The sequence below is a fragment of the Acartia tonsa genome, chromosome 9 (assembly GCF_053477335.1).
Source record: "Acartia tonsa isolate MP-2025a chromosome 9, ASM5347733v1, whole genome shotgun sequence".
NCBI classification, from domain to species: Eukaryota; Metazoa; Arthropoda; class Copepoda; order Calanoida; family Acartiidae; genus Acartia; species Acartia tonsa.
In genome coordinates this window covers 777,377-800,416 of record NC_137268.1, presented here as the reverse complement: position 1 = coordinate 800,416, position 23,040 = coordinate 777,377, and the positions used below count along the sequence as shown (strand labels likewise).

At 30.6% G+C, this 23,040-nt stretch overlaps 1 protein-coding gene and 1 long non-coding RNA gene across 2 annotated transcripts; both read left to right on the top strand.

Annotated features, from left to right (window-relative positions):
- Window positions 1-722: 722 nt before the first annotated feature.
- Window positions 723-3,444, top strand: LOC145327648 (uncharacterized). Its single transcript, XR_013882203.1, has 4 exons — window positions 723-900; window positions 1,514-1,674; window positions 2,736-2,803; window positions 3,351-3,444. It is a non-coding gene; the product is annotated as an uncharacterized LOC145327648 (long non-coding RNA).
- Window positions 3,445-12,010: 8,566 nt separating this feature from the next.
- On the top strand, window positions 12,011-17,268 carry LOC145327647 (uncharacterized). Its single transcript, XM_080171184.1, has 4 exons — window positions 12,011-13,326; window positions 14,362-14,578; window positions 15,195-15,251; window positions 17,179-17,268. The coding sequence occupies exons 1-4, from the start codon at window positions 12,720-12,722 to the stop codon at window positions 17,231-17,233; spliced, it is 936 nt and encodes a 311-aa protein (XP_080027310.1). The 5' UTR covers window positions 12,011-12,719; the 3' UTR covers window positions 17,234-17,268.
- Window positions 17,269-23,040: the final 5,772 nt, after the last annotated feature.

Below are 23,040 nucleotides of genomic sequence, written 5' to 3'. Positions count from 1 at the left end.
CCCCCCAAAGTGGACTACTGAAAATCCAATTTTTTTCTTGCAAAGGGTAGAAATTTGAGCTCAAGAAAAATGCGCTAAAAACTTTTTTAGATGTTGACACCTAAGTTTTGAATTTTTTATTTTACTGTACTTTTTAAATGAAAACTGAAATATTTTTTCCATGTTCTATAAATGGTTATAAAAAACGAAGAAAATAAGTCGTTAATCATTAAATTCTGATAACTATAATTGGGGTAAAATTGATTTCAAAAAAGTTCTCATAAAAAACACACACTGTATTTCACAAAATTTATAGTCAATCATAACTACTGACTATTAACTATCTGTCGGTTGAACTATCCTTCCGTTCTACCAGAATGTATTTTCTCGTATTCATTCGAATCCGGTGGATAGGAACCGGTTCTCATCCATACGAAAAAACTATGTCTAGCATCGAATTATATCCAGCTTTCTACGAATATAAAAATGTACAATCATAAGATTAAAACCATTTTTTTAGCCGGTGCCTTTGGCACCTCGGGGCTAAAAAAACTAGTATTAATCTTATAATTGTACATTCTATATCCGCGGAAAGCCGTTTATAATACGATGCGAGAAATAACTATTCCAGTATGGCATCGAAACTGATTGATATAGGCTGGATTAGAACTGGCTCTCAGCCATACTGAAAGATCATGTATAGCATAATTTATTAATTAAGTGAGTGTAATAATTTCTTAGTAAAAGGAACAGTTTTAATTGCCCTAAACCAAGAATGGGACCCAGAACAATGTAATCAAGAGATCAACACTAATAGGACAATTCTATAATTGAAGTTATAAAACAAGACTGGAATACAGAACATTGTTATCAAGAGATCAACAGTAAAAGGACGATTCTATAATTGAAATAATGTTTCAGGTATTTTTTTCTCTTTAAAAGGAAAATTGGACTGTAATTCCTACTAGTACCCAAAGTTCTAAAAACCCCTTTCTTCACTTGTTGGCTTAATTTTGTTTGGTAATTTTATAAAACCTGGATTAATTAGTAAAAACAGGTAGTGTCCAATCTTTTTAATATTTTAATCTTTAGTGCTTTCCTTTAAATCGTGTCAGTGTCTGTTATATTGGGTTCATGCTACCCCTGCATTGTTAGACATAAAGAAAAAATCTTCCATACTATATTTTAATTTTCTAAACGGGGTTTCTTTGCTTGCCAGACAGTTTGAGGGAAAGTTCCTTATTTTGTAAGTTGTTTTTCTTATAACAATTTATGAGATTTCGAAATAAGAATGATATTGACCTTTTTTCTAGTATGGCTTCGGAATTGATTAATATCCGCTGGATTAGTACCTTTTCAGAACAGCAATACTGAAAAATCATTATATATCATCATATCTTAGAAATTTTTCAACGAATATGAAAATACCAGTTTCGGGGATAAAAAAACTAGTTTTAATCTTCTAATGTTTAATTTAAATTAATAGGCTGAAACCTATATATAATAATGCTGAAATAACTATTTTTATTCTTAGGATGTTTATTTGTTATGCTGTGACTTTGTGTTTACTGTTAAGTGAAGCCCCAAGCTCTGTATCTTGTGACAATTTATTACAACCCCACCAAATAGAAGAACATAAATCAAACAATCCATTAGACAATCTAGTCTTTCAGACTACACAACAATTTAGGCTAGGTAGGTTAGATAGATAGATAAATGGATATATAGATTGATAGATAGATGATATATTGATAGATAGATAGATAGAATGATAGATGAATTAAACAATCCATTAGACAATCTAGTCTTTCAGACTACACAACAATTTAGGCTAGGTAGGTTAGATAGATAGATAGATAGATATATAGAAAGATAGAATGATAAATTGATAAATAGAAAGTAGATAGATAAATAAATCATATAATCCATTAGATAACTTAGTCTTTTAGTCTACACAACAATTTAGGCTAGGTAAATTAGATAGTAGAAAAATTTATTAGATTACCTGGCCTTTCAAACTACACAACATTTTAGGCTAGGTAATTAGATAGAATGATAGATAGATAGATAGATAGTTATATAAATTAATAGATAGATAAATCAAACAATCCATTAGACAATCTAGTCTTTCATACTACACAACAATTTAGGCTAGGTAAGTTAGATAGATAGATAGAAAAATTTATTAGATTACCTGGCCTTTCAAACTACACAACATTTTAGGCTAGGTAGGTTAGATAGATAGATAGATATATAGATGGACAGACAGGCAGACAGACAGACAGACAGACAGACAGACAGACAGACAGAGAGACAGAGAGACAGACAGACAGACAGACAGACAGACAGACAGACAGACAGATAGATAGATAGATAGATAGATAGACGGGTAGATAGATGGATAAATAGATTAATCAAATAATCCATTAGATAACCTAGTCTAGACTAAAAAAGAGTTTTTTTGGGTAGGTTAGAAAAATATAGATACCTTAATCTAGAAATATTAGTTATCCTGAGGGATAATGCAATGGACTACAAATTAATGACCATCCCCAATGGTGATTAACAAAATTACCCCTAAATGAAATTTGTTGGTTAAATAGTTTGGACACAAGATGTTATTAAAGTACTCAATGTTTTAGAGCCTACAAGCGAGAAAGTGGGTTATTGAAACCTTTGGTACCTGTGTAATTTATAGTCCAATGTCCACTACCGCCCTAAGAAATAAAAAAAATTAATAAAAATTATGATTTTAGTTATTCCTGGAACCCAAGAAAAATCAAATCCTGAACATTCTCGTCAGCAAAGAAGTGCCAATCCAAAGGTACCCAAACTTTTATATAAATCCAAAGGTACCCAAACTTTTATATAAATCCTCATGAGAAAGTAAGAGAATAGTGGGAGGGAGGGGGCAATGGACTGTCTATTTCACTAGTCCCCAAAGTTTTCTTAACGTTTTCTTAGTCGTTGGCTTACCAGCTTTGGGGACTTTTATTGAATCTAATTGGTTGGTTTATTAAGTTGAGTTTCAATTCTACAGCAGGAGAAATCTTGTAGATCATCATTGGGAATGTGCATAAATTTAGTTATTCCGTTTGTCCATATATCATATGTTTTGTACTGCGCTACTTATGATTGTTGTCATCCTTGTTAATTGGTTTTCCAGTATGGATTCGAAACCGATCAATATCCGGTGGATTAGAAACGGTTCTCAGCCATACTGAAACATAATGTATAGCATAGTATTACGGACAATTTTCCACGAATTCTCTGGGCTGACAAAAGTGGTTTTAATCTTATAATTTATCATTTTAATATCCGCGGAAAACTGTCTATAATACGATGTTTAAAATAACTATTATTTAATTCAGAGAAGAAAAGATTTACGAAGAAAGAATACAAAAGTTGAAAATTTAGATCCAGGAATTTTTACATTTTTACAGATTTTTCCCAGGCAGGGAGGGGACAATGAGCTGTTTATTACACTAGTCCCCAAAGTTTTATAAAGATGTTTTCTTATCTTTGGTGACATTAGAGTAAAACACTAGAGGGAGAAATAACTGTATCTCCCCATCGCAACCGCCTTGTGCAAACTTTCTATTTGTCATTGAAAATCAACCAATAGTGTCGCTTATATTAACACAGCCAAGTAGCAGAAAATAATTTAGAAGCAGACGAAAGAGGTCTTTGAAAAAGGAAGGGAGGTAGTTGTCTGTATATACATCTATACTATAGATTTGTTTTGGTGACTATTGAATTTTGATTGGTTGGTTAATTTAGTTGAGTGTCCAAACGTTTTAACCACTGATTGTAATCTACAGAAGGGGTAATTTTTGTATCATCATTGGGAATGTTCTAGAAATTATGGGATTTTTCTTATTCCTTAGAACTTAAAGTAATAAGGTGATTGTTTGTCTATATTTTCTTTTAATATTTAAATCCTGTATATAAGTGAGTAAGTTGTGTCTATGTGTACCCGTTCTGTATATTACAAGTAACCTTATTAATAAACCAATCAATACTACATAAAAGTCCCCAAAGTTGATAAGACAACGAATAAGAAAGCGTTATTATAAAACTTTGGGGACTAGTGTGATAGACAGCCCAATGTACTCTCCCTCACTGTTAAGATTATGTTTGTGTGTCCATTTAAATCTCTTTAACGGCTTGTATGAATACTTCATATATTTATCAAAATCTGAATATAAACAATAAATAAAGCCTCACCCACCTTTCCAATTATGACAAACATAATTATCTTTCTGTAAATTAAAATTTGAAATGTTTTGACATTCAATTTGTGAAAATAAATCTTTTTTGTACCCCAAATTTTTTTATAAAGTTTATCTTTAAACTAACCTGTCATAAGTACCTAAAGCATTGTGCTAAAGAAAACTTTGGGTACCTTGCCTTTTTCATTTCAACATGTTACACCCTAATATTATTCTTTAAACTTTTGAATAACTCACAACAGACACTAACATCAAAGTTTTTTTTATATTAGTTCTTTCAGGGATTTTTATTAAAAGTTTTATAAAGGGATAGGACATTGGTCTACAAAATGCACTGGTATCCACAGCTGTTGAACCAAGTTTTTAACTGAAAAACTTTGGGTAATTGATTTAAAGAAGTTGTATCAACTTTTTTTTATAGCTAGCCGGTCCTTTTAGTAAGTAGTAGATGTAAAATTTTTCATAGAATTCAGATATGCAATCGGTTTTTTTGTAGACCTCTTATTTTTTAAGTAATTTAAGTTTAAAAAAAAAAAAATTAAGTCGATTTTAAGGTACTAAAATGCAACAAAAAAAAGAAAGAAAATGGCCATTATGAACAAAAATAGTAAGATCTTTAATTTGACACCTTACTTTTTCAATTCTGTCAGGTAATTATTGAAAAAATCGATTTTTTTAAACCCACGAGAATAAAAACTTTGAACTCAATTTTATCATTTCACAAGTAAAAAAATATGGGTTCATATATACCTTTAGAATCAGAAAAATATTACGAATCCATTGTAAGCAAAATTGAAAAAAAAAGTTTACAATATAGTATATAAACTACAATAAAAGGAATTATATGAAAATATCATATTATATTGTACAGGCAACGTCTTAACTTTTGAATTGAGTATAAAAATGGGAAAGGGGTATAGAGGGGGTAAAGAGGGGGTAAAAAAGGGAAGACAATAGTGTTGCCAGAACAAAAAATACAATTGGCCATTTTTTAATTTTTTTATTTTTTTACTTTTTTTCAATTTTGCTTACAATGGATTCGTAATATTTTTCTGATTCTAAAGGTATATATGAACCCATGTTTTTTATGTCTGTTTGAGAAAATATTTAGGTCTAAAGTTTTTATTAAACCGAGGTTAAAAAAATAGATTTTTTCAATAATTACTCAACAGAATTTTAAAAGTAAGGTGTCAAATTAAAGATCTTACTATTTTTGTTCTTACTGGCCATTTTCTTCTTTTATTTTGTTGCGTTTTAGTACCTTAAAACCGACTTAATTATTTTTTAAAAAAACTTAAATTACTTAAAAAATAAGAGGTCTACAAAAAAAACGATTGCATATCTGAATTCTATGAAAAATTTTACATCTACTACTTACTAAAAGAACCGGCTAGCTATAAAAAAAAAGTTGATACACCTTCTTTATCATTTTTGGGTTTGTACATTAGTTTACCCCCATTGTCTTATCCCTTATAATTCCTGATTAGTTCTAAATGTTAAGTGTGCATTAACTTCCGCATATTATCCGCAGATTGTCCGCACATTATCCGCATATTATCCGTATTTTTCCGCATCTTATCCGCATCTTATCCGCGTATTATCTGCATATTATTCACATCTTATTCGCTTAATATCCGCATATTATCCGCATATTATTTACATCTTATCCGCTTAATATTCGCACATTATCCGCATATTATCCGCATCTTATCCGCATTTATCTGCATCTTATCCGCACATTATCCGCATCTTATCCTCATATTATCCGCTTATTATCCGCACATTATCCGCATATTATCCGCATATTATCCGCACATTATCCGCACATTATCCGCATCTTATCCGCATATGATCAAAATAGCAGGAATCTTAATGGATAAGACAATATCCGGATAAATTGATGTACAACCCAATTGATGATAAACAAAATTACTCCTTCTGTATATTAATATTAAAAAGTATTGAACACTTTTCGTTTGAACCAACTTTATAAAGATTTAATAAAGGTTTCTTCAAACTTTGGGTACCAATATGTGAAAGTCATTGCATAGCCTAAACTTTTTTCTTTATTATGTTTATAACTTTTTTCTTCGGATTTTATTTGTGTATATATTTTGAAATGGGCCATTTTTCTTAAAATTTAACAGTTTAATTTAATTTAAAGAAAGTTTAAAGTTTGATTTTTGTACTTAGGGGTGTATAGTAATTTATCGTCCAATATCTTAACCCTTAAGATATCTTAATAGAAAAAAACAAAGACCAAACATTTAAAATTCAAAAAAAGCATTGAGAGTTTTTGAGCCAACAAATAAGATAACGTGTTTTCTCGTATTCATTCGAACTCGGTGGATAGGAACCGGTTCTCATCCATACGAAAAAAACCATGTCTAGCATCGTATTATATCCAGCTTTCTACGAATATAAAAATTAAAAATGTACAATCATAAGATTAAAACCAGTTTTTTAGCCCTTGCCTTCGGCACCCCAGGGCTAAAAAAACTGGTTTTAATGTTATAATTGTACTTTCTATATCCGCGGAAAGCTGTTTATAATACGATGCGAGAAAAAACTATTAAAAACGTTGGGTATACATGTAATGAACTGTCAGATATCTCCCAAATTTTTTTAATGGGATATTTATTGAATTTTGATTGGTTGGTTCATTAAGCTGAATGTCCAAATGTTTTAACTTCTAATTGTAATCAACAGAAGGTGTAATTTTGTGTATCATCATTAGGGATGTACATCAATTTATCGGCTATTGTGTTATCCCTTTAGATTCCTAGAAAATACCTCTCTAAATATAAAACAACCGTTTTCTTATTCGTCGTTGGCTTAACAACTTCGGGGACTTGGTTCATTAAGTGCGTGTCCAAACGGTTAAACACTAACTTTAATCTACAGAAGGAGTAATTTTGTGTATCATCATTTCGGATGTATATCAAATTATCGGCTATTGTCTTATCCCTTTAGATCCCTAGAAAATACCTCTATAAATGTAAAACAACCTCCTCCCATATGAGAATATTTACTGCCTCTCAGAGCTATAGCTATGAATCAAAGCATAGTTTTATAATAACGCTTTCTTATTAGCTGGCTTAACACCTTTGGGGACTTGAATATAATTTTTATTGATTAGTTCATTAAGTTGAATGTCTAAACTTTTCAACCACTTATTTTAATCTCCAGAAAGAGTAATTTTGTGTATCATCATTGGGGATGTAAATCAATTTATAGGCCATTGTCTTATCCCTTTAGATGCCTGGAAGATACCTAATACCCAGAGAACTTAAATGTTAAGACAATATATGATGAATTAATGTACATCCCCAATTATAATAAACAAAATTACTCCACCTATAGAATAAAATTAGCGTTGAAAATTTCGGAGACTTTTAAAATGAAACCAGCCAATCAAAATTTAAAAAAAAAAATTATAAGCTTTCGAATACTATAAAACTTTGGGTACCAGTATAAATAACTGTCAAATTCCACCCCCCACCCTCCAAACATTCCTTTATAAATGTAAAACCTAATCTTAGGAGAATATTACGCTGCCTCTCAGAGCAACAGCTATGGATCAAAACATAACAAGAAAAAGAAGAATAAGCTGAACTATGCGTTTTTGAAGCCTCAAGTAACGCCCAGCAAAAAGGAGGAATGCCACCCCTCAAGCTCTGTTAGGTTCTTAAAACAACAGCATTTTTTACTTGTAAAGCTTTTCTATAATTAGGGACGGTCCGTTTTTCGTTAATTTAAACAGGTTAGAAATGTCCTATTGATTTCAAACTTTGATTGATGATTCCTATAACAATAAGGTATGATTTGGGAAGCGTAGCAACACTATAATCGTAACCAGAAAGTCCGTAATTCCATTTGAAACCTCATGATTTTTTGATTTTTTTGACAATTAATTGAATTATGCATTTTTGAAGCCTCAAGTAACGCCCAGTAAAAAAGAGAAATGCCACCCCTAAAGCTCTGTTAGGTTGTTATAAAAACAGCATTTTTAGTACATCATTATTATGAATTGAAGTATCAATTGCTAATTTTTAATCTACAGAAGAAGTAATTTTTTGGGGACATTTAAATTTATCGTCCATTGTCTTATCCTTTAAGATATCTACAAAATATATATAAAAAAAACAAATTATTTAGTCCTTTTATAAAACTGTTCGTTCAATGTTTGTTAAAATTTATTTGTGCAACTTGAGTGGTATTGTCTTACAATAATTAAGTCATTTAAGTTTCAGTTATAAAAAATATCTTTGGAGCCATTTAAAGGGGGAAAGGGATATCTGAACATCCCTTCCCATAAGATAGCCTAAAACCTTACTAGGATCTATACATAAATTGACTGAAAACTGAAGACCAATTAATTTCAAGGATCTTAGATAAATTGATGTACATCCCCAATGACGATAGACAAATTCCCTCTAATGTACATTACAATTTTTATTGTCACTAATAGTTTAAAAACTACTAGCTTGTGACCAATACATTAAAAGTACCCAAGTATTCGTTTTCAAGTCAACAAATAAGTTAACATGGTTATAAACCTTTGGGTACTAGTGTAATCAAAGTCCAATGTCCACAACTTTCATGCATTTTAGTATAATAAAAAATCAGTAGACAAAATAATGTACAAACCCTCCAAAGCATTAAAGTGTGGTATTGGTCATTGTAAAGGGGTAGATTAATGAATTAAGTTTTTAGAAGAGAAAAATATATGAAGAAATATTACCTTACTCCCAAAGAAGTTTCTTTTTTCAAGCAACAATTTTCGATCATCAGATTCATTTGTTGGATTAAAACCGGTTCTGAAAGTATCAGGAAGGTAGGGGACATTGGAATTTACATATTTTCCAATTACTAAAACTTTGGATTATTTACTAAGTATATTTGCGATAACTTTTATTTAATGAAATCTTCCAATTTTTAACGTGTACAAAACGGCCTGCTTAATTGCTTCAAGATCCATGTCAGATCTATATAGGAAATAAATGTCTATAAACGAGCTCAAGTTTTCCAAAGAATATATGTTTAAAACTCATAGTGCTCCAATAATCCATAATAAACTCTCATTGCCCAGAACGATAAGACCCAGTATTTTACTTTATTAAAAATAAATTCATTTTTTTCATTTCATGTTGCTATTTACCTTATATTGATGTATTTAACTTCTAATCATAAAAAAGAAAATTTAGATTTATAATATAATAAATTTAAGAAAACTCTGTTTTTAAAGAAAACGATTGTGGCGACATTTTGTGTGTTCAAATATTAAACTAAAATTGTAATCATCATAATTAACCCTTTGGTGATGGTAATGTAAAGAAAATAATATAATTTAAAAAATCTTTTTAAAATCATTTAAATTATTAGATATTTACTTTCTTTTAGATAGTAATGCCGGGTGAGGAAAATAGATTTATTGAGAAATAGATATGCATATAGAAAACTAGCCAATAGGGAGATAGTTATATCGAGCCAACTCTAGTATAATATATATATAATAACTACAAATTCTACAAAAGGGGTTATTTTGGCACAATCAATGGGAATATCATGTAATTGTCCTTTGTAGAATCAATGCTTTGATTTAAAGTTTAGGCAAAAAAAGAATTTGGGTAATTTTTACATAATTTGATTGGATGGTACAAAAATGGTCCTATCTAAGCTGTTTTTCTGTTCAAATTTGGTTTGCTATGATGTAGAAACTATTGGGTCAGGGCCAGTGTGAAAAATAAGAAGAAAATTAATTTACTTTATTTTCTGACCAAAAATAATTTCTTTATAAAAGTTTTATTTCAAAGAGAATTTTCTGTTTATTTTAGTAGATTAGTAATTAGACATCATGTTACTTTTATAAATACTAGAATATAAGCCTCTAGAGGCAAGTAGGCAATTGAATAACTGGGAGGGGAGTCGACACTTTAATTTAAATTTTAGTTTTTGTGATTGGGTATTTTCTCTAGGGACTATTTTTGTTTAAGAGGGTAGAGGTCTAACTCTCCCGAAATAGGTAAAAACCTTCCATGGACCTATATAAGAAGCTTCACTTTATAGAAGATCCATATAGGGCACACACAGAAAAACTATCAGACATCCTGTTACTTTAATAAATAATTTCAAAAATGCTGTTTTTATGTTTTCAGTGCATTCTCCTTCCTCAACTTTGTGCTAGCTGCAGGAATGTGTTCACAAAGTTAATGGTTGAAAAGTTTTGACACTGCTAGTTTGAGCCAACCAATCAAGATTTTTGATATTGTACCCATGGTTATGATTTCCTAGAATTGACCTTCGTCTGTCTGTCTGTACGTCTGTTAATTCATTCATCTGTCTGTCTGTCTGTAAGTCTTTCCTTCTGTCTGTCTGACCATCTGTTTGTCTGTCCGTCTGGCTGACAATCCGTCCTTCCGTCTGCAAAAAATTACAATGTTTTGTAATCGATTTTAACATGCTTAATTTAAGGATAAAAAATATTAAATTCAAAATGAACACAGTTTATACCTGCAGGAAGTATAGCTGCCAACATAGTCTCGAACGTGTCTGTCTGTCTATCTGTCTGTCCGTCTATCTGTATGTCCATCTGTCTCAACTTTTTTAATGTTCTGTGATCGATAGAACAAGTCTAACATGCTCAATTAAAGAATAATAGCTATCAAAAAACGCTTTAAATTTAAAATGAACACATTTTTATAATGACAGGAAGTATAGCTGCTAACATAGCCTCGAACGTGAATGATAACAATAATAATAACAATAACAATAACAATGATAACAATAATAATTCTGCCAATGTGAATGTGCAGAATAACAATAATAGCAGCAACAATGCCAATACTTTGATGGTTCCGGTGGGTAAGAAGAGAAGAAGGAAAGTTAGTTCAGTTTTTTGATAGTAGATGTCGCGAAGTTTTTCGTGTATCTAAAGAGATAAGACAATGGCTGATAAATAAATTGGTGTACATTCTCAATGATGATACACTAAATTACCCCTTCTGTAGATTACAATGCGTGGTTGAAATTCAACTTAATGAACCATCCAATCAAAAAAAGATAAAAGTCTCCAAAGTTGTTAAGCCAACGAATAAGAGAACTTTTGGGGACTAGTAAAGTAAACCGTCTAATGTCCCCTCCCTCCCTGAGTTTTACCCAGGAAAAGAGGGGACAATTAAGTCTAAAATAACTAGGTTCTAAAGTTCTCTTTTTGTTGGCTTAAATACTTTGGGTATTATAATTTGATCAAAAAATGTATCATCCAAACTTTTAAAATTTATTTAAAAGGGCAGGGGTCGATTTTTTCCCTAACCCCATTAGAACTTGAGTCCTCTAGGAGCTTAACCGCTGGTTTTTAATATGGTATTTTATAATTAAAACTTAAGATTTAAAAAAAGCTAAAAACTGAACAACATTTTGTACAGGAGACGACGTCATATAGCAGATACAATCATTAGATCTTATGAAAATATTTTACTTCAAAGAAATAATATTTATACAAATCAAACTATTTAGTGACTTTTGAAGTAATTGCAAAGTGAGTTGTGATCAGTTATCTAAAGGGATAAGACAAAGGCCAACAAATTGATGATACACAAAATTACCCCTTCTATAGATTACAATTAGTGGTTAAAACGTTTAAGCACTCAACTTAGTGAAACAATCAAGCAAATTTCACTAAAGTTCCCAAAGTTGTTAAGCCAACGAATAAGAATACGTTATCATAAAACTTTGGGGACTAGTGTAATAAACAGCCCATTGTCCCCTCTCTGTATGATACATTTCTTATCAACCAATGACAAAAAAGTTATGTGCTGAAATAAAAAAGAAAGATTATGTTTGGTAAAAGATAGAGGATTAAACCTATATATATGCATTCTCAATAACTCAGAACCATGATCATTTATAACAGATACAATATACCCCCTTCATGATGGTACAATACTATATTCAATAAACATTTATAGACATATTCCTATTATATGAATATATTTATTTCTGTATGTATAAGAGAGAGGTAAATTACAGGGAGCCTAAGTGATAAGACAATGTACAAAAAATGTATGTTCATACCCAATGATGATAAATGAAATATCTCAAAATTGTTGTTGAAAAGTCAAAACATCTGATAAAAATACACAGAGTTATTAGGCCAACAAAGGAGATAAACTGTGAATAAAACTTTGGGTACCAGTGTTAAATATAATCCAATGTTCCCCCTCCCTTCCTGAGGTAAATAGAGGGGAGGAGTAGACTTCTCAGCAAAAACTACTTTATGTCTCTTTCTCTGTGAAAGGATAAATTATGTAGATTCTCATGATTTACAATACCCCAATGATTTACAGTTGGGTGGCTTGATATTGTGACTTTACATATTTATAAGTTAAAGTTTTATAAATTCAAATGTTTTGTTAGAGAAATTTATTTATAATCATACTTGTAAGAAATTTGATATGTATAAAGAAAAATAAAGTGAAAAAACTATTCGAATAAAAATACAAAATAATGTTGTGTCTGGGTATAATTTGTTTACCTGTCTTCCAGTTTTTTCCAGCAGTCCTACTTGCAGTCTTCCCTGCCCTAATTCCATATCATTATGGAGCCTTGGCTCTACCTGATTCCAGGATTTATCATCTGGGATTGCAGGCTGACAGCTCAGTTCATCATGGATTGTTTACAGCCACAAAACCCAAAAATATTATTCAAGATCAAATAATCTATGAGCTAAAATCAAAAATAACAAAGATAGCATTTAATCCACCATATAAAAATGTTAATAAATATTCTGCTTTGGAAAAATCCAGGATAAAAGACACAAAACTATCTGTAGTAGGTGATCATGAATTGTTTTCATCCACAAAACACAAAAATATTATTCAAGATGAAAAGATCAATGATCCAAAATCAAAAAGAACAAAGATAACATTTAATCCACCATATCAAAATGTTGATAAATATATTGCTTTGGAAAAATCCAGGATTAACAAGACAAAACTATCTGTAGATGGTGATGATAAACCTGTGTTTTCTGGGCAGAGTATAAATTCTGGAGGTTCATTACTGCTGCTGGATAATATAGATGAAGGAATGCTGGATAAAAGCAGTGGTCAAGGTATGGGAAAGGAATATGTTTTTTAGAAACAGCCTATAAAGTCCAATAAAAAATGAGTTCATACAATCATACCAATGATAGGCAAGTGCACATTGTAATTGACCTATGGTAAATTGTATACTGGCCTATCATTGGTCATTTGTATTGTATGATATCAGTTTTAACTGGACACTATGTGCTGTTTGTGTTTTTTTAAAACATGAATTCTAATTCTTATTACAAAAGTAACAGGTTGTCTGTCTGTTTGTTTGACCAGAAGGGTATAATTGTGGACTGATTGTTACATACACTGTATCTAAAAAGCAGCTTTCAGATTTTTTGTCTAATGGTAGAATATGAGTATACATCTAAAAAATTGTGTAACTTTAAAATGATGATGATTTTTACCTTATTGTAGAAAAAAAAATTAAATTCTCTGCAGAATTCCTATTTCTGTTCCAGATGATATGTAATTTATACTCCCTGTCTAAAGAATTAATTATCTTTACATTATATTTGGGCAAAAATTCTACCTTCCTTTGTTTTATCATACTATAATTAGGTTCTTTAAAATTATGCTTAATGGATAATTTCTTTAATTAATGATCTTTTGAATATTATAATTAATAATGTTTTAAAAATCATGAAAAAAGGGGAGTTAAAATTTAAAGGGTTTGTTTTTGATAAATGTTCTATGTTCTTTTTAATCTTGATATTTTAGTATTGAACCTGCAAAAAATGTTTTAAAATTATCAGGGATCTAAAGGGATAAGACAATGACCAATAAATTGTTATACATCACCAACGATGATTCAAAAAATTACCCCTTCTGTAGATTAAAATTAGTGGTTGAAACGATTGAACACTCAACTTAAATAAAACAACCATTCATAATTCAGTAAAGTCCCCAATATTATTAAGCCAACAAATAAGAAATCAACTTTGGGGACTAGTATAATAACTAGCCCATTAGCCCCTCTCTCTCTTAAAATTATCATAAAACAAAGAAAAAAATAGATGTTTTATTATTTTCAATCAATATTTTCTTTCCTATAGACTCAGGTCCAATTCTGATTTTTGTCACCGCCTATAAATCAAAACACAATGCAAAGCACAAGAAACAAGAATCTGGCACAAGGACACACAACAACAACAACAATGATACTTTAAATTCAAGTTTGAACTGGGACTGGGACAACTCCCAGGTGATAAATCCCAGTGTTGAAGGTCTTTTCACATTCAGTGACTGGGTAAAAAGTGAATATAACAATAGGCAGGGTGTTCATACATAAAGCTAATTATTTTTTTTTCCAATTTTTCTTAATTAGATTTTTTGGTATATTGATTTCTAGGACGATCAGGCACAATGTTAAAGATAAGTATCAAAGGTGCTTACACTCTCTTTTTTTCAAGTTTGTTAGATTATCTGCTGGCATGGTGATTTCTGTAACAATTAGGTACAATTGAAAGCGTAGCAACTCTTAAATCCTTACTTGAAATTTCTCCTGTCCATTTAAAACATGATGTTTTTTATAAACCTTTTGAGTTTGAAGTTACCCAAAAGTATTTAAGAAGTATTAATTATTTAAATCATAACTATCTTAAAGAATTTCCTGTTCAATAATAACTTTTGTTATAACTCAACTCTATTAGAAATCTTAAAGCTAATCAATAACTATTGTAAAACTCCAATAAAATTATACAGTTAGGTAAAACATTTATATGATTTTCATATTACCATAACTAGTATCTTTTTTTAAAAATATCAAAACTACTTTCATTACTTTCTGTAGACTTAATTACTTAAGTTAGATGGTTGATAATTTAGATAAACTTAATTTGTTCTTTTCTTTTCTCTTCTATTTTGGTAATAAGTATGAACACCCTAGGCAAAGAGTTGTAAGAAGTACAGAGAGGCAAGCTAGGAGATATCTCATCTATGACAGGTACATGGCTTACTAGGCTTAGATCTATACTTTTATATAAAGTAAAAATGTTTTTTGTCTCTAGCTTAAGATTTTGATAACTACTCAACCAATTGAATTTTCCATTTCATGGAAGTTGCTAATAGGTCTCTGGATTGTTTGGGGCTTTTAGTTTTTATATATAAGTTGGGTTTGAGTCTTTTTACCTACTTTCCTTACTCCTTCAAGTACTTGATGACAGTACTAAATAAGATGCTATTTAAATGATTTTGGCTAGTCTAAGTTTTTCAGTGCTTTCCCATCCCATTATTCTACCTATGCATCGGATCTTGGACAAAGTAGCTTCGGACAAAGTAGCTTTGGACAAAGTAGCTTCAGGACAAAGTAGCTTCCGGACAAAGTAGCTTCAGGACAAAGTAGCTTCCGGACAAAGTAGCTTCAGGACAAAGTAGCTTCCGGACAAAGTAGCTTCCTAAGAAAAGTAGCCTCCACTGTTAATAAAGGTCATGGCCGCAGCGCTCGGCCCCCTGGCCTGCCTAGCCGCGGGCGCTCGGCTCCCTAGCCTATAACCTAACCTAACCTAACCAAAAAATTGTAAAAACATTATTAAAACTTATAAAGACAATATTAAAAATTGTAAAAATCTATCAACCACTTTTTGCAAAATCCACGAAATTCTAAACCACCTACAGGGTGCGGCACATAAATCCGGACTTTTTCTAATTTGTAAACAAATGAACATAAAATCGTCAATTTTAAAGATCTTATAGAATTTTAAAAACTGAGAGGCAAAATAGGTATATGACAATTAGATTATTCAATAAAATCGCCGACAGCCTCAATTACCGCCCCTACCCACCCCCTAAACTGCCCGCAGGCCCTGGTCACGATGTCCCTGTAAAAACTGGCGAAGTTCTCCTTGATAGTGGCAATGAGGGAGGTCTTGATGGTATAGGCACGTCTATTTGTGCATGCTACAAAGTAGCTCTGGGCCAAATAGTCTATGGATAAAGATCTGGGCTGCTGGGAGGCCACATTTCCTTAGGGACGTGAGTAACTGCAGGATCCCAATTCCCATCTTTCAAGCTACACTTCGACACGGCGGCTCTTATTTGGGCCACAGTTGAGCTAGAACGACGTTTTATACCTTTTTGGAAATGGCATGCAGATTTAGCTAGGGTTGTCAGCGCAACTCATAGTCTAAAACGAGATTCAAGATTCCAAATGGGCCCCTATAGACGAGAATCGTGAAATATTCAAGATTTTTGGCGTTTTTGACATCTCACAATATGCCTCGTGTCAATTTGCCGGAGTACCACACGCAAGTCAACTTGAATAAAGAACTCTAGTAATTTCTAGTACCTAACTTATGTATATAACAGTACCTTTAGCAAGTTTCATGAGTAACCTGCGCACTTCGAATTTGCTTAGTTGAACATATGCGCGGCCAGCTCGTTGTACACGTCCTACATCGTCCAAAGCTTTTCATGGGTAAAAAGGTCATTACCTAAGTATTTCAAAATGGGGTCAAACGTCCTGATCGGTCAAGTAGTCTTGGCGCTATGGCCGTTTTAAAAAAGTCCGGATTTATGTGCCGCAGCCTGTATGTATTATCAGTTGATGATATTTTTCTTAAATAAATGTTCTGAGGCTAACATAGGTTAGGTTAGGTTATAGGCTAGGGAGCCGAGCGCCCGCGGCTAGGCAGGCCAGGGGGCCGAGCGCTGCGGCCATAACCTTTATTAATATTAGAAGCTACTTTTCTTAAGTAAATGTCCTGAAGCTACTTTGTCCAGAAGCTACTTTGTCCTGAAGCTACTTTGTCCGAAGCTACTTTGTCCGAAGCTACTTTGTCCAAGATCCTATGCATCCAACATTGATATTTTAATTTTTTCTTCTGTTGTTTTGATATTTTTTCTCTGTCATAAGCCTTGTTATTTCTTTTTAGAAAACCAGAGGAGGAGAAGCCCAAGAAAAAGGAATCTAGTATTCAATATTCATGATATTGAGTTGTTATAATTCATCATGTGCATACTGGATTATTCAGACATTAGATAAAGAGAATATACCTTTTTATTCCTCTTTTTTTTTGTTAGATGCAAAACTTTTCTATATTTAGGTCATTGATTCTGTCCATAACAGATATCTATGATTGACAATTTTCTTCTTCTTTATCAAAGTTGACATTTTGATTGACAATAAGGCACAATTTGATTATTGATCATGTTGCATTTTTAGCTTTTTGGAAGATATAATTATTTTCATACATTGATTTTGAAATAGTCATTTTTAGATTTATCAGGCACATCTAAGGTAAACCATCTCTGTTATCAAGAGAAGAATGAAACAAAGTACTTTAAATTACACTAGTACCCAAAGTTTTAGAACCACGTTTTCTTAAATATTGGCTTGAAAAATTAGGGTGATTGTTAAAAGGAGGTAACCTTGTTTATCTTCAATTTATCATTGATTGCCTTATCCCATGAAATCCCTTTTATTAAAGTACCTCAAATATAGCTTATGTCTTGCTAACCATTAAACAGATAAAGTTTTTCTTTCTTGTCAGAGCAACTTTATAAAAATGTAAGAAAATAGATTTAAAATGGAAATCCCATAAAGTTGACTGACAGAGTTTCTCTTGATCTTTATATAAACATCCACTTACAAAACTTGATAAAACAGAATATTATCAAAATAACAAAGGAGAAAAGAAGGCAAGGGGATATCCAACCTTTTTATTTGGGGATGATGAAAAGTTTCAATAATAAGGGTAAACCATTTTGTTGGGTGGTTAAGACTTTTAAAAATCTAATAAAGTTGGGATACCCCCTTAAAAAATGTTTTCAGGGTATATTATTAGTCTGTCTGAAAAATCATGACTATTAAAATTTTACTCATTGGTAATTTAAAGGGGTACCCCATTCACCCCTAATGAGGGAAAATAGTTGACATATTTTTTTTTTTTGGGGGGGGGAGAAATAAATATTGAAAATGATTGGGGATGGTACAACCCCCCAATACCAACCATTTTTGTACGTCTATGAAAGATTGAGATCATCAATGAATATTTGATTCATATGCATCAAAGGGCAGCATCATAGGTTGAAGGCTATCAGGGATCTTAAGGGATAAGGCAATGTTCAATATGGTGATGATAATAAACAATTTTACCCATTCTATATATCCTCCCTAGATTAAAGATTGATTGCTAAAAAGTTTGATGACTGCAAGTTTGAACCAACCAATCTAAAAAGTATCCAAAGTTTACATTCAATAACCACAGTTTTTATGTTCTAGTATAATGTCAGTCCAATGTCCAATCCCTCCCTAAAGGTTATGGATTCCTTAGCGGATTAGATATGTTGAATCACAGTTGAATATCTTAACAACAATGATGCCAACATCATAACAAGTCAGATAAACATTAACATTTACAAATATAGCATGACATGCATACTCTTTTAGAATCATTTATTGAGATACTTTGCTTTTACATTGTACCTTTTTGTTTTAGAAATCACTACTCCAAAAATCAAGTTGATAGCATAATTGTATAAAAATAGCTAAAAACTTAACTTCTTTAAAATAGTCATACTGAATTTTTCGCAATGATTATTAATAGTTGTTAAATTTTAAATTTACATTTTTGTGATTGAAGTTTAAAATTGATATTTTAACATGATTAAATCTTTATATCTACATATATGTTAGAAATATTAACTCATCCAACTGTCATGTTATAACACTAAATTGAGTTGTCTTAGGAATCACCAAAAGTCTGAGATTTCTTTTTTGCAATAGAAAAGTTATATTAAATAAGTTTGAGCTTTTAAAAGTCAACATATGAAGTAAATTTTACAGTTATGAAACAGTTTTTGTTGTTTAAATTCCGTAATATCTTTTTTAGAAGCAAAGCTGTTTTACATTCAGGGTGTTCATATAGATAGGTTCTATTTCAGAATTGCCCTATCAATTTATAATCTTGGATGATGATGCTTGATTATATTTTTTATGACAATTTGACACCATACAAGAAGCAAAGCCAACAAAATAATTTAATTATGTCTATATCCAACAATTTAGTTTCAAATTTACATCTTTTTTTTATCAGACTTTTAAGTTTGTTTGTTTGTATAATTGTTATTGAGCTTTACTTTTATGGATATTTTTATCCTTCTAAAGTTCAAAAACTTTAGCTAGGTAGTTGTGTTTTGTATCAAGTACAAATATATTTATTTATAAACATCTAAAGTTTTCTTACTAACTATTACAAGCTTTTAAAGTTTGGTAAAATTGGTTCAAAGTCTCAGCCTTGAATTCAAGCTTACTTTGACATATTATCTTAATTTTTAGATGCATTATTAATGGATTAAACTAGCTTGATTAAAAAAAATTCATCAAGGTCAATATATTAATCTATTCCTTATTTAATCTTTGCCTGTTATAAATTAATATAGTTCTCCTTTAAATGCTCCTCTTGGTTGATAAAAAGATATGGTTTTACTCTTTAATAAGTCATTTTCTCAATGATTTCTCATCTTTTGCATGGCTCAAAAAACCTCCAAAACAGTTTGTTTTTGTGTCTGTCCAACTAAGATTTTGCATTGGTCATTTTCTATTTAGAAAAGGCATTTTTAGTTTTCATGAAAATTAATCTCTCAACATGAATATTGGATAAATCTGCAGAAAAAATGTCGCAATCAATCCGGGATCTCATCGCTGACTTTCCTCAACTTTGCGATGGGTGCCATGTCACTGGCAGCCAACCTGGCCAACAACATCAACAGCAACAACAACAATAATAATAATAATAACAATAACAATAATAATAATATCAACAACATCAATATTGCCAACAATAATAATGCAGGAAAAGATGATGAAATTATTGGTTGAAAATTTTTGACACTGCAAATTTGAACAATCAAATTCAATAAAAGTAATCAACTTTGGGAAAAATATGCAAGATTTAAATTTCCATGTCCCCTTTTTTTCCAAAAGGTTTTTTAGACTTAGGAACTTTTAAATATATTTTTTAAGATATAGTTTTAAAAGTTTTAAATAATTCAGTGTCAGAAAAGTTAATCTTCAGATTATAATCATTAAACTCTTATTCTGGAAGTTTTAATACTAAGGGTTTTAAATTTTACTTCAATTATTCTTCTTCAATATTTCAAGTAAATAGATGATTTTTTTATACATCAATCTAATTATATTATCTTTGAACTGTGCAGGAAACAATGCCAATGTGGTCGCCTTTATGCCTGGTATGGGTAGAAACATCAGGGATAAGAGGGATCTCACTCCACAAACTTCATGGTAACTATTTTTTCATAATTTTGCCAAAAATCAATTTTGTTTAATTAGGATTAATTTGATTTACAATGATATTGTTTCAATTTTTTAGGTCAGAGAAAGAAAAGTCAAAGCTAAAACTTTTGCAAAGTCTTCTGAGTAGATACATAAACAATGACAATGGAACTTGTATAAAACAAGGTTCTAAACAAAGCATGGACTGCAAGATCTATTCAAACTGGAAGAAGGTTAATAAGTCAAACTTTTAGACTGAAAGAAGAACAGCCTTCAAACTTATCAAACTATAAACTATACACAGTGAAAAAGAAAACTTTAATTTGATGATAATTAAAAAATTAAATCTATAAAGTATATTGTATAACTCAATATTTATATATAAATTTTTAGTTTGAAGTTACTCTTTTATACAATACAAATATTAATTTCTTTTATATAATATTTAATTTCTTTTGTTATTTCTGTTATTCTTTATATATAATATTCTATATATTACTTGTTAGATATGATTATGTAAGCTGTATTTTTAAGATATCTGAATTATAAATTTAAAGAATAAGAAAGAAAAGAATTACTGCACTTTTATGTAAATGTCTGTCTCTAGCATTAAATTTAATTTTACTTAACCTTCTTAAACAAGAAAGGGTTAAAACTTTGGGGAGGGGGTTAAGATTCCCTTCCCTGACTCTTAAACTCTTTTTTGGGTGTATTTTGATACTTACTAGTGTGATTTCTATAGGGCGCCAGAAAACTTTGCTTAGACATCATGTTACTTAAGACTTCAACTAATCTTTATTTATACATGACAAAGTTTGCTTTAATAGAGACTTTTAATATTGCCTTAGAGGGTTCTTAGACAATATGGTTTTATTAAGTACCTTATTATAGCCCAATACCTTAATAAAATTCAGCATGTGAATAGCTGCTTTATCAAATTAATGTCTGTCAGTACTAGAAACCAGACATAGAATGTGGTTCCTATTATAATTAGTGATCATAAAATAACAGTAGAGTTTCTAACTGGATCAATATGTTTATGAGCTGTGATTATAATGTAGCAGACTGACTAAAGAAATAGCTAACAGTGTGCAATGCTGTGTAAATGTGTGGAGAATATCTCTGCAGTCATCATTATTAAACACAGGGACTCAGGGATAGGGATATTGATCATAAATGAATCTTCCCCCAAAAATTACCTTGTGTTAAACAATGTTTTCAGTGCTTGGGAAAAAATTAAAATTGTTTTTTTTTATCAATTGTTTTAAACCTAACATTGAGCTTTTTAATAAAACAAGGAAAGGAAATCCTAAATTACATAAATAAAGGACTGACAACTTTTTCTAAAAGGGCAAGACAATTGTCGATAAATTGATGTAATACCCAATACTAACATCCTTTTATTTATCTTTGATATTGAAATAGGAACATAATGTTTAATTAAGACAGCTTTTTTAATTTCAATTCTTTTTTAACTTCTACAAAAAGATATGTTAAATGCATCATGTATTTCTTCTTAAGATAAAAAAGTCTTATTTAATCATTCAGAAAATTTAAATCTTATCTTTCTGCAACAACATGTAATTTTATCTTACATGTTTTAATGTTAACGGGGATCTAAAGGGTTAAGACAATGGCCAATAAATTAATGTACATCCCCAATCATGATAAAAAAAATACGCTAATGTAGATTACAATGAGTGGTTGAAATGTTTGGAACTTATTTTAATAAATTATCCTATCAAAATTTAAAATTCTCCAAAGTTGTAAAGCCAAGGAATAAGAAAACATTATCATAAGAGTTTGGGGACTTGTGTAATGAAAATCCCAATGTCACTTCCCCCCTTGGAGTGTTACACACTTTGATAAGCATTGCAGTATTTATCCTGGGTTTAAACATAAAATTTACTCTAAAATCACAGCAAAAATCAGGCTAGCTCAGACCTTACTTGTACTGTGAAATACAATATAATATTGTTATAGAACCAGTTTAGAATGATATTATTATGCATAACAACAGGTACAAATAATCTCATTTGTATGCTATCATGTCAGACTAGAAAAAAGGTAATTTCCTTTGATATTAAATTGGATAAGACACGTTATATATCTATAGTATGATAACTTTTGAATCCTAAAATTTAAGAAGATATATTTGGAGAATTTAATATATCTTAAATTGTTTCTTTTACTTGCAAAAAAGTTCATCAATTAAGGTTAAGTTCTTATCTAACAACTAATTAAGCTTCAAATTTAATAATCAATTCAAGCTAAAATTTGTATATGGAATTAATTAATGATAGAACAATTATAAATAAATTATACAGAAGGTGGAGTTTTTAAACAAAATCTTTCATGAAAAAACCATACCCATATGTAAATTGATTTTAATAAGTAATTTGCATTTGTATCTGTATACAATGTTGTCGCCTATTCTTAAAATGGGAAAATAGCACAATGAATAAAATGTATTACTCTTACCCAATTATTATTGAGCTGC

What these genes read in the sequence shown, in the direction of transcription:
- LOC145327647 (XM_080171184.1), top strand. Translation starts at nt 12,720, where the DNA reads ATGTTGTGTCTGGGTATAATTTGTTTACCTGTCTTCCAGTTTTTTCCA. An exon ending in GGATAAAAGCAGTGGTCAAG is followed by an intron (nt 13,327 to 14,361) that starts GTATGGGAAAGG and finishes TCTTTCCTATAG; the next exon opens with ACTCAGGTCCAATTCTGATT. An exon ending in AAAAGTGAATATAACAATAG is followed by an intron (nt 14,579 to 15,194) that starts GCAGGGTGTTCA and finishes TGAACACCCTAG; the next exon opens with GCAAAGAGTTGTAAGAAGTA.